The sequence below is a fragment of the Crassostrea angulata genome, chromosome 7, assembly GCF_025612915.1.
Source record: "Crassostrea angulata isolate pt1a10 chromosome 7, ASM2561291v2, whole genome shotgun sequence".
NCBI lineage: Eukaryota > Metazoa > Mollusca > Bivalvia > Ostreida > Ostreidae > Magallana > Magallana angulata.
The window spans coordinates 51,468,661-51,486,262 of record NC_069117.1 but is presented as its reverse complement, the minus strand read 5'-3'; the positions used below and the strand labels follow the sequence as shown (position 1 = coordinate 51,486,262).

General features: G+C 33.2%; 3 protein-coding genes across 3 annotated transcripts in view; all 3 read left to right on the top strand.

The window, feature by feature from the left end:
* Positions 1-17,602, top strand: part of LOC128156214 (FAD-dependent oxidoreductase domain-containing protein 1-like) — a 312,439-nt gene that overhangs the window by 249,455 nt on the left and 45,382 nt on the right. The gene's annotated exons all lie outside the window — the stretch shown is intronic.
* Positions 1,553-3,798, top strand: LOC128156233 (60S ribosomal protein L28-like). Its single transcript, XM_052818292.1, has 4 exons — positions 1,553-1,704; positions 1,922-2,045; positions 2,294-2,412; positions 3,677-3,798. The coding sequence occupies exons 1-4, from the start codon at positions 1,621-1,623 to the stop codon at positions 3,755-3,757; spliced, it is 408 nt and encodes a 135-aa protein (XP_052674252.1). The 5' UTR covers positions 1,553-1,620; the 3' UTR covers positions 3,758-3,798.
* LOC128156231 (ATP synthase subunit C lysine N-methyltransferase-like) lies at positions 4,352-9,518 on the top strand. Its single transcript, XM_052818291.1, has 6 exons — positions 4,352-4,566; positions 4,872-4,950; positions 5,373-5,569; positions 6,354-6,491; positions 8,889-8,939; positions 9,280-9,518. Exons 2-6 carry the CDS (start codon positions 4,887-4,889, stop codon positions 9,427-9,429), a joined length of 600 nt encoding a protein of 199 aa, XP_052674251.1. The 5' UTR covers positions 4,352-4,566; positions 4,872-4,886; the 3' UTR covers positions 9,430-9,518.

Genomic DNA, 17,602 nt, shown 5'->3' with positions numbered 1-17,602 from the left:
AAAAAAATCTTGCATATGAAAATTGAGCTTGATATATAACCCACATTAACTTGAGTCACGGTTACATTTTTGCCATGGTCATGGACTGCACAATCATGATCTCAAGTTCAAGTCATGGTCGGATGAGGCATAACAGAGACATAAATAACGTTTATTGATGCATCACGGTATAATGAATGATCAGCTTCCCCCCTAAATTTTCAGATGTAACTTTTAATCAATGCACATCTTATGTGAAATCTTATGTAAAATGTTTGATTTCATCAACCGTAGGCATCAGAACGGGGGGGGGGGGGGGGGACCGCGAAAATTCCTTTTTTTTTTTTTTTTTTTTTTTGGCTTGTCAAGAATTTTTATAAGTCTAGCCCCCCCCCTCCCCCCACTTTCAATTTTCAATTTGCTTGCGACGCCACTGTCAGCTGCTGAAATAGAAAAGTTACCTGAATCGCCTGCTTTGTGGAAGAAATTAATTTCTTTGAACGAGTTACTCGTAAATTTTTAACCGGAAGTCGGCCTCTTTTTCAAATAGTAAGTGAGTAGTCAGCATGGATTTTCATCCGATAGCAAATTTTTGGTTTTATTTGTCAAATATAATGAAAAATACATGTTATTTTATATATTTATGAATGTTTCCAATTTGCTTCATCTTTGATTTTGTTTATTTGGACATAGTAATTAAACTGAAACGTTTCTTCGGCAACATTCTCTGGTATTGGGGGGGGGGGGGGGGGGGTAGTTGCTTGTGAACAGCAAGAAAATGATTATTGTACATGACAAAATATAAGCAGTCAATTAATCTAGAATTATTTCATTAAACCATATTCTACTACAGGTATACTATACATACATACAATGATGAATTCAGTAGTAAGCTATAAATGAAATCAATGTGCTTAAGATTTAAAGAAGTTTACAACTTCTTATATCGATTGATAAAAGGTTTTTTTACCTTGTTTCAAAAGTTATGTACACAAGTTTATTACAGGATATGATAACTCATTTGGGATATTTATGTCCCAAATGGGAAATAAATTATGAAGAGTAAAAATAAAGAAGTTTTTATTTTGCTATAAAATATGTTAAATCTGCATTAGAATAGATGAAATGCAACAACTTTTGGTAAACAACTTTCTGTTACTGTACCATTTATATGGATTAATTCCTCTGTATACTATATATCCAAAATTTCTTGGGGATCAGTCTTAAAATTTATAGGCTTACAGGAAATCTAACCAAACAGGAGCAAACAGGAAAACTTCAGTATATATTATTATATGCATATCATTGCCATTCTTCTTCCCATATAGTCCATTCCACCATCTGGTGTAATATCAAACTATAATTCTCTTGGTCGTGTAAAATTTCTTGAAGAAAAACAAAAACACCAGCAAAATAAAAATAATTTCAATTAAAATGGCTTTTGTAATTGTTAGCATTGATTATATGCATATACTTCACAAGAAAACTACATGGATAATTATTTTAATCTGCAAATTCAAGGTTGATAATCTTTTATAACTTGCACTTATGTGAGTAATGAAACGTACTGGTAAATGTTGAAAGTTAAAAATGAAAATTGTAATATTGATATTGTTTTTCATGTAGAAATTTCACACAGACATGGCTTCCCCAGACCTTCAGTGGTTGATCATCAGAAACAACTCCAGTTTTCTGTTAAAAGGAAACGGACAAACATACAGCAGGGTATGTTAAATAGGACTTTACAGTAATATCTACAGGTTTTTAATCTATTAATTGCATTTTAAGAAGTCATATTTATTATATCAATGTTTTTTAAACAGTTACGGGTGAAAGTTTTTATAGCAACTTTTTTTATCTATGTTATAAAATTAGGAAGTTGCATGTCTCATATTTTGAGGAATTTGAAAAACTGAATGATGTTGCTTAAATTGTTTTGTAGGAGCAAAATAACCTTAAATCCAAAAACTCCTTCCGTTACAATGGACTGGTCAACCGTCAGACTGTTGGGGTTGTCCCAGCCAAGGATGGAAAGGGGGTTGTCCTCGTAACAAAGAAGTCGAAGGGTACAGACTAGAGTCCACTTCTTTCAAAAGATCTTGATTCTTATATTTACATTTTTACTTCATTATCGTTTGGCAATTTGAATTCAGTTATTTTATACATCAGAGTAATAGAATTATACTAAGTTTTCTATTGACTACATTCAGTGAAAATCCATGCCGAATGCTAACAAATATGTTTGAAGATTGTTTTTTTTTAATTGAAATATTACTGTTGTTCGATATTTACTCCCAATATTTGTGATTTACAGCTGGTAAACGCCCTGGATCAAGCTACAACAAAGTAGAGCTAAAACGAGGGTCCCGCCAAACCTTCAGCACTATCAGAAAAACCCTTCGTAACAACAGCTACAGAAAGGATCTGAAAATGGTGAGACTTTGAAATAATGTACTGAAAGTTCAGAACAATTTTTCTTGATTTATAGCTTGTACTCTGTGAGTTGATGTTACTTTTCATATGAAATTTTTTGAAACCTATGAAGTGAAACAATGAAATGTAATTTATTAAAATCATGCTAGGAAATCTGCTCATGTATGATACACTATTCAATAATCATCATCATTCTGCAGACATCACTTAAGAGGTGTTCAAATGTATGATAAACATCTGTATGATTTGCTGTCTATCAAATCATTCAATAAAAGTCCACATGATATTTTGTACTATGAAATTTTAGGTTATCATGTATAAGTGCCATGCTAATTTACAACATAATACACGAACACAGGAAAAATTAAGATTTAGTTGAAATGTCTTAAATGTCTCAAGTTTAGAAAGATAAACAGGGACACGTAGAATATATTTTGCAGTTGTAAAATCTGCATACTGAAATGAAAAGCTGTATACACTGTATATGCAATATTTCTACAACATAACCCAAATCTTTTAAAACATGTGATAACACAGTATTGTTCGAGGCATTGCTCAGAGAAATGAGAACTCAAAAATATAATAAAAGCTCAAATATAAAATCTACAGAATAACACTATTTATGATTGGAAGATTGCAAGTTACGAATGTTTAAAGTGAATTTTAATCAAAGTACTGATAGTACTGAAAAGCGCTAACCCAGCTTCTGTATGTATATAACATTTCAGCTTCTGTATACACACTATATTTCCTCATCACTGCATTGCAGCTCCTGCAATGATGTATGTAAATTCACAATTGCCTGTACATTAGGTTCACAATAGCCCGTGCAGTTACGTGCACAAACTCCTAAAACTGGTTCCCTAACCAGTTTAAATGATGTAAATTTAAATGATGTAAACTTATGCTCATAGGGGGCGGTTAATTGATGAACCGGAAGTAGAAGTCTAACGAAAATAAAGCGCTGAGCTATGCTTTGCACTTTAAAAAAGGATTCACAATGTTAAGCAACTGTAAAATTTTTAAAAATTTACATTACTGAACGTAATATTAATAAATAAGACATCCTAGTCTAAATAATTCATACATTATCTGTGAAAAAAGAACTTTTCTTCAATATTTGAGGTAAAATCTTATTGCTACACCACTGTACCTGTTGTAGCAAGAGCAGCACCGATGTAATTAAAATCACATGATAGGGCTTCTTGTATTAAAGTTTTAGGTCTGAAATTTCCAAATGGTAATGATTTACTTCTTTTTATAGGCTGCTGTAAGAAGGGCCAGTGCTCTCTTGAAGAGCCAGAAACCAGTTGTTGTAAAGAAAAGTGGACTGAAGTCTAAGTGAATGTGACAACAACAAAATAAAACTGTGAAATATTAAAAGAATAGTTGATGGTTTTTATTTCTGCACTTACTTGTTTGTGTTGAATAAGGTAAATCATGAAGACTTTTTGGCAATCAAGCAATTTTCTAGGTTTTTTTTTCATGCATGGTATATTGAAATATTGGATCACACATTTCTAATATACACAACCTGCCCTCAAATTTAAAATGTTCACAAAAAGTACTCATGATTTTTAGTTTAATACTATGAGACTCCCTGAGAACCAGTTTATACTTGAAATGCAGAATTGTTTATCATTAGATTAGGGACTCAAAGTATTTTGAATCTATATGCTGGATATTTGGTCATAGTTTTGGCAATTGTTTAGCAGGTTGTATCTGTTTACAGGCTGTGTCATGATCTTTGTTTAATTTAAATGATACACAGTCATTTAGATTATCCAGACCAACAACGAAGAAAATTAAAAGGGAAAAAATTAAAATATTAACTGGATTCAAATCAGTAAAACATAAACCTGTTATAGTGTAATTATTAAACTCTGTAAACAATATTGAGGAAATCTACATAATTTTTATATGTGTAATGGAATATGTTAATGAACGAGTTAACAAAATCGTAGGTCATGCCGGTTGGTAGTGGCAGTACTTAGTGTCAAAAGACATTAATGCAAACTTCAGCTATGAAATCTTGGATATACACTTAGAGATCTGAAAAACAATAATCCCCATGTGACGCTTAGAAATATATCCGACTTCTTAGATGGTGTAGATGCATATTTTTAAATTGTGAACTAAAGGAAATTCGGGCTGGTAAGAATTATAACACTAAAGCATTAAACCAGGGACATGTTATTTATGTCTCTGATTAAAACACCAAACGAATGTTCATAAATTGCACTTATTGGGCATGTGTATTATTAAATACAATCAAGTTCAGAGTGGTATGAATTAAAAGTTAGATTGAAACTTGTTAAATGAACAATTATTTTAAATATTGTATACAGTATTGGTATAATTGTATTTGTATTTCATATGAGGCACCTGCTTGTTTTTCAATATAAGAAAATGTATATATTTAACGATGGCATGATGTGGATTTATTGTCCTTTTACTAGATTTATACTTGAACAATGGAACCCATTGTAAACGAGGCCAGTTCAACCAGCAGCAAGCCGAAGGAAAAGTCGTACTCAGGTATATCATGACAATAGAATTAAATCATAGTTAAACTAATTTTAACTTGCTAAACCAACATGGAAAGTCAGCACTTGTCTTTATAAAAAATACAGAAATATTAGCACCGTATGCCCTTAGACATTTACTTACCTCGACCTATAGATAAATTTTCGCATTTTGAAGTCTTTCGGGTTACCTTGTTTACTTGAAATTGCCATGGTGAGTTCTGGCAACAGACATGGACAGTTGTAAGAGCAATATATATTACTTTCTGGTGTGTTTGTGTGTGTATATATATATATAGCTAAGGTTCATGTTTTAAACAAAGCACAAGTATATTTTTATGAAGTATGCAGGATGAACAGTTAAGTGGCCGGCCGGATATGAAATTTTGCCGAAACTTTAGTTTTGAATGGTAATTGTGTGTTTTTATTCCTTAGGCTACGTAATAACTGGAACTTTAGCAGGAGTTGTATTTGGTATTCACCTGATTGCTGGGCCATTTATTACCCCAGCCCTCAGGAGGATATGCCTCCCCTTTGTACCCGCCACAGAAGAGCAGGTGGAGAATGTGTTCCGGGCTCTTAAAGGCAGGAAGGGCAAGTTTGTGGATCTGGGTAGTGGAGATGGCAGGCTGGTGAGTAGTACATGTAGGCAGCAATATTCTCTTTATGGTACATGTAGTCAGCAATATTCTCTTTATTGTAATAGTTTCAGGTATCCATATTGATCTACTGTTTTCAAGTACCTGAATACCTGGTACATGCAATAGTTACATGTGTCCATATTGATCTACTTTTTACAAAATTTTCTCTCACCTCTCTCTCTATCTCCTTTTCTCTCTCTCTCTCTCTCTCTCTCTCTCTCTCTCTCTCTCTCTCTCTCTCTCTCTCTCTCTCTCTCTCTCTCTCTCGATTGAATTCAAGATGGTATATCAAATGATGTATTTGTAAATTGTTTTTTATTCAATGTTGTTGTGTGAAAAAACACTTATCAACATTGATGGAGATAAATATATAACAGGTAGAAAGGTTGGAGGGATTTTGGTAGTTGTTTAAATAAACTACCTGGATTGTTGTGACTATGGATAAGTTTAGCAGAATTGTTTATTTATATCTTTATCATAGTTATCTGATAAGTAAACAAGTTTTGAGTGTACTTTAATTGCACAAATTATCAACTGAGTATAGGAGATAGTTGACCTATAGTTAAGGATTCCTAAAGAGATATTATTGGCAATTATGGAGATTTTATTGTTTAGAGTTAACCATCTTGATGATATGATCAGCATAGATTAAGAGTTATCTATCTTGCAGTATCTAAATACTTTTTTTATTACATGTTCTATATTTGTCAAATATATTTTTGCAATTCACATCTATTGTCTACAAATGTCAAAGCAATTTTCTTACTCAATATAGGTAAGAGAAGCTGCCAAGAGGAATTTCACAGCTCATGGAGTTGAGATGAATATTTGGCTGGTGCTCTACTCAAAGTTTAAGACATACAGACAAGGTCTGAGTTCAAAAGCCACATACAGCAGAACAGATCTATGGAAGGTATATTGTTCCCTATTTCAGTTGTTTTTACAAGATGTGTAGAGTAGACCTAATCACCCCCTCGCATGAGGGGATATAGCATTTCTGATTATGTGTACGTAGTTGTGTTACTCTATTAGTATATCAAAGTTTGGGGCTGAGATTGAAAGAAAACATTAGTATATGAACTTAGATTCTTCCATCGTCGCAAACCACAGCCAATATATATATGACCCTCTCCCATTTGCCTGTCGTTGCATAGGAAGTGTATATAGTTTATTGACCAATGCCAGTAAAGCATGGTTCGAGGTTGATCTTTTATTTGATCTTTGATAACCAAATCTCAGTTTACAAAAAACATGCTGTTAACTGCTGATGGGGTTATAGCGTGCTGTGAATAGAATTAAGACAGGTTTACCGTGATGTAACAGATAACAAGTGAATGCGATACTTTGTGTATTCAAGCGGCCACAGGTAGGAGAGAGGTATGGGGACTCCAGACCATGGCTTGAGACGATGAGATTTCTTAAACTTTGCCTACTTCTTAAGCATTGTAATAAGTTCAAAGATAACAGATATTATGAAGTACATGTACACGTACTGTACATATATTACTATGTACAACTCAAATTTAATGTGCAAGTTAACAATACACGTAGAACAAAATAAACAAATGAGTTAACATGATTCACAACACATTGAAAAAAGCATTGTAATTTCACAAGGAGATAGTTACCAATGCCCTTGTTCAGTTTGTAGCAGTGTATGGTCAGAGTAAAAGTTATTTAAATCAGTATTTCTAAACAATAAAATGTTTTCTTTGTTTTTCATGTGGAGTTTTGCAGAAAAATATATATGCCTGTTTGTAGGTGACATGTTTGTAAATATTTTCTTCAATAATTGCTATCTTCATAGGCGATATGAAACATCACAGAAAACATTTTAGCTTGTATGATATCTTGTATGATATCATATCATATTATCGTTGAATGAAATAAATACTAATAAAATGAAGATAATTACCCGATATATATCAAATGAATCATTTTGTATATTATATCATGACATTACCTTCACCTGTCTCATATCATGATATCGATTATTTTAAAAATATGATTTTCATACAATATGATCATATTGGTCTCATTTTGGTAATGCTTCGTCTCAGTGCGCCTTGATATCTTTGATTACCTATGTTTTATATGCACATTTATCTCTGAATTCCATATTAATGTTTCCAAGATATTAAAGGGAGTGAAATGCAAAAATAAAATTATTACTTTCAATATATGGTCACTTCAAGGTGTGAATCAGCCCGTAAAAATCCATAGCATTCTTGCTCTCATTAAGGAATAAGGAATCATTCTTTGAGTATTATAAGGTGATCAAATAAGGATTGGGGTGATCAAATTGAATGAAGCCCAAAGAGCTTTATAATAAATTTGATAAAATCTGACTGTATTTGATCACCTCATAATATTCAAAGAATGATTCCTTATTACTGATATTTATTATAATTTTTACCAATTGTTCAAATATTAAAATGCTAAATTATTGACATTTTCATATTATTTTTATTTCGTTTAATTGTACAAACCTCGCTTGCGCCCACAATATGTCATTTGTAATGTATTGGACTATATGTTACAAAAACATTTCGTAGTGGACAAGACAAGGACACTGGAGAATGTAAATATTTGTAGCTCAAGTTTCTCCCGATCAAGAAATATTCCCTGCAAAGTGTACCATAAGTACAAAAAAGAATCAATGAAAAATTTCAGGATGATTTAATTTTAGCTACTTGAATCAAACAAAACTCAAGATATACTAAACAATGCATTTAAAAGCAGTTTTTTTAAAGCTAAACCCATGTGTATCTTTATACACAGGCAGACAGTTTTACTGTATTGCATACCGGAATGTGCAAGTCCTGTAATTTAAAAAGAAAATTAATTGTTTTTTATATAGAAAATGACTTATTTTCTAGATAAAATACAATGAATTTTCTGAAGAAATAGATATAAAGACCAAGTGGATATGGCCATATGTTTATATAATATCGGGTAGTTAATTTTTCTGAACAGGCTAATACATATTCAGTGATTATAAGGTATTATTAAAATATAATATTTAATTTAGTTTAAAATATGTAATGAATTTGTCTAACTTGATGAAAAATTTTGGAGAAATTCTGAAGTGAGTGCAAGAACCAAGCAAACTGGTAGTATGTGTTGTTCTTTGACATTTTCAGTTTATTTGGGGAAAGTTTTTAACAAAATTCTTTAACAGTTGTAGATTTTCATTTATTTTTTTTTAAATAAATGAATCTGTTATCTTGCATTAATTAATGGATATGAAAATAATTCTTAAGGAATGGCTTCTCCTTGTAGTCTTTAATAGAAAGTATTTCTGTTTCAGCATAGCCTCAAACAGTATGATAACATTGTTATATTTGGAGTTCAGAATATGGTAAGTAGGTTAACTTTCATTTGTTGTCATTGATGGTTTTTGGGTTGTTTTTTTGTTGGTTTTTTTTTTGAGTAGTGGAGTAATTTAAAACCTATTGCAGACTAACGGATACATGTAACACAGGGTTTATAATATTTTTTGGTTTTTACTTTTTTTGTAAATTGGAATGAATTGTTTTAGAAAAATAAAACATGATTTGTCTATAGTGTGTAAATTACAGATAAATACTTCAAGTATTTTCTGAGGTTGTATTTTAATTTGGTTGATGCATTTAACATTATCTCATAATCTGTGAGATTTTCTAAATCAACCACAATTGACATTTTCATCCATATTTTAGATGAAAGAACTTGAGAAGAAGATCATCGCAGAATGTAAAGAAGATGTACGGGTTGTTGCCTGCAGATTTCCTCTACCAAACATCGAACCCGAAGCAGAAATAGGAAGTGACGTCAATACAGTGTGGCTCTATAAAATACCCAAAACTTGATATACACTTATTTTTAATCTTATGAAAAATTCAATTAGTTTTGTATTTTTATTTTAAAATGAAGAACCATGACTTAAAAGTTAAAATCATGTCTGTCTCACTGGAATCTCATTGGGTGCGTAGATTGTTGACAAGGTGGCATCTCTGAGAACAGGAGAACATCACGATTTCAATACCTATAAGTAGTTCAGTTTATCAGGTCTTACTGGAAAAAGTGCTGCTGGCATCAAGAAATGCGATTCCTGTATTATTATAGATTTGATGAGGGTGTCCTCTGGTGACACAGCACCCTGGTGACAACAGGATTACGTATAAAGACAGTCACTTTAAAGTGGTACTATAATGGATAGAGATTCCGTGCTGCCGTAAGGTCAAAATATGAGAAGAAAAATCAAATCATTGAATGACAGTGCTAGATTATGGTCGCTTCCCATCGAAATCTTTCATTTACTTTAAAACAAGCCTAAATTTATAGTTTATGTAAGCAGTTTTTCAATACGCTTGAGATTTGTTTGAGCTGCTTATTAATGTTCCGTGATTAAAAAGTGACAACAATCAAGTTATTAGATAAGTTTTCATTATGTTAACATAAAGATGCTCCGATGCATCTTATATTTTCTGTTTGTAATGAGTATTTTGACTGGCAAAGAGAATTTTTTATAAATGCACAGAATTCCCACGTATCTTATTGACTTGGAAGTGCCGATCGTCTAAATCTGCATGTACTGTCTTTTATTATTTAGGAGTAAAATACGTCTTCATTTCTGTAGAAAATTAAATCAAAAGGGATAAAGCTACCTAATTTATATGAATATAAATTTTGGATATTAGACATTTTAGATTATATTTACAGCATTCAGAATGTAAAGCCAACAAAACTTTTAGTGTGTATCGGTAAATGTCCATCATGTATTCCTCTCCAACGTAGCAACGAATAATCTGGAGGGGGGGGGGTGCACGTGGCATTAACATGGGCACTTACCGGTACTGGTAATTAGGCCTGGTTTTGTCGTAATCCAGAAAAAAATTATATATTTTTGAAAATACTATTATATATTTTAAAAAAAGCATTGCAAAAATGAATGTTCAACCTATAAGGAATACAAGCTCAGAAATAAGTGAACCAAATCCAGTGAGATTCGAACACACTTAACTGACAGTCTGTATTTTATTTAGCATCCGCTTACCACACTAAACCACATTACATTCAAATGTAGGTTATAAGAGCATCCGCTTGCCACACTAAGCCACATAACATTCAACTAACTCTAGCTGCATGTCTGTAGCTCCAAATCTGGAAAAATTCAGACCGGGGGCTACAGACCTGTAGCTAAACTAACTAATACATTGACAATACTTGTATCAATGAAATTCAAGCGCGGATCCAGAATTATTTTTTATGATGTAATTTAAAGAAATTTGAATTTTTCAGGGGTCCTGACACCCGCCTCTAGATCCGCGCATGGAAATAATAGATGTTTGACACAGAATGGATTGAGACTTTTAACAAAAAGTAGTATTTGGATGGAGTCTAGACCCATTCATACTTAAAATTTGCAGTAATGAAATTGATAAGGATTAAATGCCTAAAATGCTAAGATTTATATTCTATATCTGTCATGTTTCGGACATGATTGATATTCATTTAATTTAGATTATAAGTAATGCATGTCTGTCAAAAAGGACAATTTTACTACATTTGAGAATGTTCCATCTTCACTGCTCCAAACTTTCCTATGTGCTCTTGTCACTTGGAAGTTTAGAACTCATTTCTAAAAGGAATTCATCTTACAAATTTTAGAAACACGTATATTCCTTTCATTCATTATATCTTGACATTTCAATACCCGTCAAGTTTATTATATAATTATATAATGCTCTCAATAAAAAACAAAAGGTTTTCTTTTGTGTACACAGTATCCGTTTTGGCAGCCGCCCGCCCGCCCGCCATTTTCACCTTTTCAATAACCGGATTTTTCCTTTGGAAAACCCGGGTTAAAATTGACTGTTCACACTGTTTTAGGAGGTTTATCCGTTGTCATGGATTCATGTTTATATGCAACTGTCGTAATTAACTTTTCCTTGGTTTTAGAACCGTTTTAACAAGAGCTTGGAATTTGGACAGTACGTGACAAACTCCGATTTGACGAAGGCGGGGTCTACTCATGGTTAACTGTCCAGTCATTGGCTAATAGAGATGAATATATTGAACGCAATGACACTCACCCGACTTCACCCAGAGAGTTATATTTCGCTGAAACAGCGTCAATTTCACACAGCAGAGCAGATCTTTCCGGTTTTGACAGTCTATGAATATTAATGAGCTTCTCTTAGCTAATTAGAAGAAAGCAGGTCAATATTTGACAGCTTGTTTTGATGAACAAACTAGATAGTAACATCCCACTGAAAGTCCAAGCTCTTGTTGAAACGGTTCTAAACTGGCACAAATGTTACAAAAAATTAATGTTTCACGTGCATTATATTGTTTTGTTATACTTTCATGTTAAATACTGAAATCTGATTGGTTAAGACGCAGTTAATAATATTTACTATTACCCTCAGCGTTAGCAACGCACTTGGCAACGGGTAACATTAAAAAATGTTACATGCGCGAAAATTATGCGCGTACGGTTCGCTGTAGAATTCACGTTATTCCTATATAAAAGCAGTAAAATTTTCTTAAAAATTTTAAAAAAGACATTCAGTATAACAAAATAAATAGTGCCTGTTTGGGAGGATAACAGTTGAAATTGACACCCCTCGAAAACCATTGTCAACCTCCGCTTCGCGTCGGCTGACAATGGTTTTCTCGGGGTGTCAATTTCAACTGTTACCCTCCCAAACAGGCACTATTTATATAATGTTAATTTTTAGAAGAGTTGATATAAGATATATTTTTCACCTATTTATTTCATATATTAGTATATGCACTCACGGGCTGTATATGACTTTAGAAGTGATGCTATATATAGATAAAATCAAAATCAGTCAAAACTTACATTTTCTCTTTTTGAATAAGAAATATGGAACAAAGATAGTTTTTTTGGCTCTAATTATTCTTGGATAGATACACCTCATGATGGCACATGATTAAAAATACTTCGTTTGTTAAAGCATGTGCTCAATGTTTTCTGAACAAAAAACTGTTGAAAAAAAAGCCGTTTATGCCAAAAATGGGGAAATGGTGGGAAAGGTAAACTTAATGATGTCATATTATCTAAATTGTGGGCATTTGGATCAAAATGAAAATTATAAAAAATGATGATGTTAATTTTAGGGGGGGGGGCATATCATATACATGTGTATAATCCTTTTATATTTACATCCAACAAGTATCACTCCCTCTATTTCTTACGGAAACTTATAGTTAATTCATAGCTCTATAGAAACAGCCAGATTGAAATCTACCCGCCCCGTTTATTGATTGGTCGAAATCTACAGCGGCTGAAACTGACAAGAAAGTGAGAGGACCAAACTTGACACGCCCAGTTTATCGATTGGTCGAGACCTACAACTACCTAAGAAAAATAACGGACTGCACGAAATAATCATGACGACATCAGACTCAAAGTCTAACAGGAGACGATTTGGCTGTTTCTTTTAGTTATCGTACTTACGTACATTAACAGTAATTTAGTGAATTTTACTTACTTTTCATAATCAATTTAAATAAATCAACTTACTGTTACGAATTAACTTTAATTTCAAAATGTCATTAAAAATTTAATCACTGTCATGAATCAACTTTCCTACTGTGATGAATCAACTTACCAACTGTCACAAATCAACTTTCCCACTGTCATGAATCAACTTACCCATCGTCATGATTTGATTTACAAACTATCATGAATCAACTTATTTGCTTTTATGAATCAACTCACCCACTGTCAGGGATCAACTTACCTCCTATCATTATTTTATTCACCCACTATCATGAATAAACTTATTTGCTTTTATGAATCAGTCTAGCCACTGTCTGTAAAGAATTAACTTTCCTTCTATCATTGTTGTTTAACGACTGTAGGTAAGTTAATTAATAATGACAACGGGTAAGTTATTCATGGCAGTGGATAAGTTAATTCTTGACAGTGAATAAGTAGATTCAATACAGTTGGTAGGTTTTTTACTGTAAGTTATAGACGATACATGACAGTGGGTAAGTTGATTAATGATAGCGGGTAAATTGATTCATTACAGTGGTTATGTTGATTAATAACAGCGGCTAAGTTGATTTGTGACAGTGTGTAAGTTAATTCATAAAAACAAATAACATGCGCGGATCCAGAAAATTTTTCCAGGGGGGGGGGGGGGGTCCGACGGTTTTTTGAGTTTGCCGGGGGGTCCGGGCATATTTTTGGTAATTTTATAATGTAATTTAAAGAAATTTGAATTTTACAGGGTCCGGACCCCCCCTAACCCCTCTCTAGATCCGCGCATGAATGAGTTCATTCATGCTAGTGGGTGAATTAAATCGTAACAATATATGGGTAAGTTGATTCAGGAGTTTGCAAGTTGATTCAAATTAGCAAAAAATTTAAACTTTTTGCTTATAGGAGTCAACTTACTCACTGTCATGAATCAACGCACCAACTGTTATGAATCAACTTAATTAGCTTCAGGTATGTAGCTTCTGAAAATTTCGGATGGACAACCTGGGAGCAACAGTTCCGTATGTATTAGAAAGTTGCAATTGACGGCGCGTAAAAATTGCGTTAGTTGTTTCCCACTAATATTAATTAACCTGTCCGCTGTTATCTATCAAACAACTCATAGTCACTGCCATATATCAACTGAACTAACTTTTTCTCAGATTTCTAATGTTGTAAGTCATCGGTAACTTATTAATTGTTATGTATCAAATTTTTCACTGGATCAAACTGTTACCAAAAATGACAAACCTGTTCTGATTTAATTTACCAACAGCTATTAAAGTTCTTAACTATGATAAATCAATAAACTTCAAAACAAGTAACTTTCTGCAATAAATAGACATGATTAACCTCGTATACCCTTCGTCATACATTGATTGACAAGTTGTATAAAATTGTATGAAATGTCCATATCATCAAGTGCTGGCGTCGATCAAACAGCTGAGTTGCATTTCATCAACACAAATCACTTTATGGATTAAATATACACATTCATTTTCATAAATCAACTTCTGCATGATTTAAACTATATTTTCTTGCCATTAATAAAATCAACCTGACACCGTACCTTGTACCCTGTAAAAGTTGTCGCCCTTGCCGTGGTTTGTGGCTGTCCGCAAAATCAGATCAGGGTTTTTCCTGCTATATCTGTTTTGTGGTCTAAAATATGCTAGCATTAAATATGATATTTTTATAGCTTTTCTGTACATTTGTAGACAAATGAATCCAACTTTGATGTTAAACTCTAACAACCACCTTATAAAGATTGACTTTGGTTTAACCCTAATTAATTGTAAAATCGTGTGTTGACTCAAAGGTTAAGCAATAATTGTTTTCTCCAGACTCTAGTCGTATTTCTAAAATGCATAGAATTCATGCTTCAGGTGTGGCAATCGAAGGGTTACATTTGTCCATTTCCTTGTAAATAGGTTTACAATGTTAACGTAAATGCGGTAACCGTGGTTATTTTATGTCGGGGCTTCGGTGCTTTCGGTGGGGACGCTTGTTACGTTGAAAATATAGAAATTTTTTACCATAAAGGTCCAGAAAAGCGAGTCTTATTTATAGAACTTGTTCAAATCTTTTGACAATTGAAGAACACGAAAACCATTTGTAAACACGTGGATTTCATTATTTCTAGTTTTACATTTGCAAAGGTATAGCGCTAGACCTTTGACAACTAGGTAGGCGAAACAACACAGCGTGGGCCAGGAATTGTGCTGGAATTGAAGAGGTACCTGGAACTGGGGAGGCTCCTAAACCCACGTGCAGTTTTCTGGAATTGTCTTTACACACTGGTCAAATTTGTTGATGCAAATCAGAATTTAAATTTATTCAGGTAATCTGGTACACGTTGATGTTTATACACAGCTCTCAATGTCAAGTTCTTCAATATTTTTTATTACATGCACTGCACTTAAACGATAACACCTAGGCTAAATTATCCCTTCTTACTGCTACTTGAAGCTGGTCATAGCTCAACCTCAAGAGCGTTTAATTTGTACCTTACAACTTTGCAGTAGAGTGCAAATATTACCCATGTCAAATTCGATACGTTTTGTATGCTTTTATACTGTATAGAAATCGTTCACGTGCAATTTTTTTCTTTCAAAATTTAAAACCAGTTTCGAATATTTTGCTTGCGATTGTCTTAGCAAAAGGACAGGCATAGCAAAAATGCACGGCTTACTTATACTTATTCTATGCAATGAAATTAACTATGATTCATATAATTTCATAAGTTTTTTTTTTAAATCTGAAACATTTTATTAATACAAAATTCTATTATGGACAATGTAAATAGATTGGAGAGCACGCACTGCCTATATAAGGACCGGTCTTCTCTCCTTACATCACTGCTGCATGGTCGGATGATTTGGAATCGTTTGGTTACTGCTTTTTACTATATTCTTACAACCCCACAGCGTGCTGCGTAAATTCAGATGTGAGATAAGTCTACGAAATATCAATTTAATGACCGTCCTATAAAAATCAGATGAAATCATGAATATAACCCTGTTTACGGAAGTCGATATGACACCCCGCGCAGAGTTTGATTCTTAGTGCAATTTGATTCTTAGTGCAAATATATCTTCGGTCGAATTTTGATAATGATTAGATTGGAGTCGTTTTCCAGTAGCTTCATTTATTACACAAGGGAAATGAAATGTACTATGTTTAAAGATGTGTAAAGATTTGCAGTTAAAATCTCACAAGTGCATGTGGAACCACGGGCCTTTGAATTTTTATCAATAAGCCGTTAAAGGGGCTTGGCCACGATTTTGGTCAAATTCTATTTTTTCTGTTTTTATTATTTACAATTCTTTAAGAATGCATATCTATTGATCAAGTGAAATTTGAGAAACAATCTTAAAGTTATAAGCAAGATACGGGGCTCACAATTCTTTGTCATGTAAACAAGGCTTGTGCGCTGTTTTAGTTTACAAAGGTTCGATATACAAGTAAAAAAAAATCTTTTTCAAGCTGATGTGTCTATATTATTCATTTTAAGCATAAATAAACAGTTCCTAACGTTTAACACATTCATTTTAGGTCTAAAACTGGAATTTTTACTTCAACATTCAAAATGTAAACAAAAGCTTTGTTTACAGAGCAGAGAATTGTAAGTCCTGTAACTCGCTTAAAACGCAACGAAGACACCCATATTTTCGTTGCCTATCAAAAAAACCTTACTGAACGTTTTAAACATTAAAGTTGGAAAAAATATTTTTGAGTAAAATTGTGACCATGCCCCTTTAATAATATAGGAAGAGAGGTATATACCCTATCTATATACTGTATAGGGTGCATATATTTCTCTCTTCATATACATTTAACGGCTAATTGAGAGGAAATCAGAGGCCCGTGGCGGAACACACCTATACCCATTACTAGTAAACGTTATGTTTACACATAAATCGTAAAATAGTTATCCTGGAATCTTTATATGGTTTAATTCTACATGGTCATTTTCTATTATACGTCTCCACCATCTTCGTATCGTTCTCATAATACAGGTAGAAAGGCAGTACAGGTAATGACTGGACAGAGAAACATATTATATTTCGTCAACAGACCTGAGAACGCACATCTGTGTTACCAGGTTAAAAAGTAATATTCTACCCAATGTGTACACTGTTAAAAAAACTGGTTTCCAAGAAAGAGAAATCTGAAATGGCGATAAGCCTTGTCGACTCTGCTTTCTCCGGACTATACCACCCCCCTCCTGTCCTATTGACAGTTTTTTCTTTGCCGGGTGTTCATTGATTTTATTGGAGGACTGTTGGTAGAAGACAATGTGTATTGCCCATCCGGATCATCATTAAGCGCACTGCAATGGGAAACACAAAGACATATGTAGGCCAGGATCGCTAGTGATCTGGTGCCGCACCTGAAAGAACCCGCCGATAACGTCTGTTTCATGTTTTGTGTATTGATTTTCAATAGGTCAATGCTTCAGAAACAGAACATTCCAATCAATGAGCCCCACTATACATTTACTAAATGTCAACGCTACTTCGCCG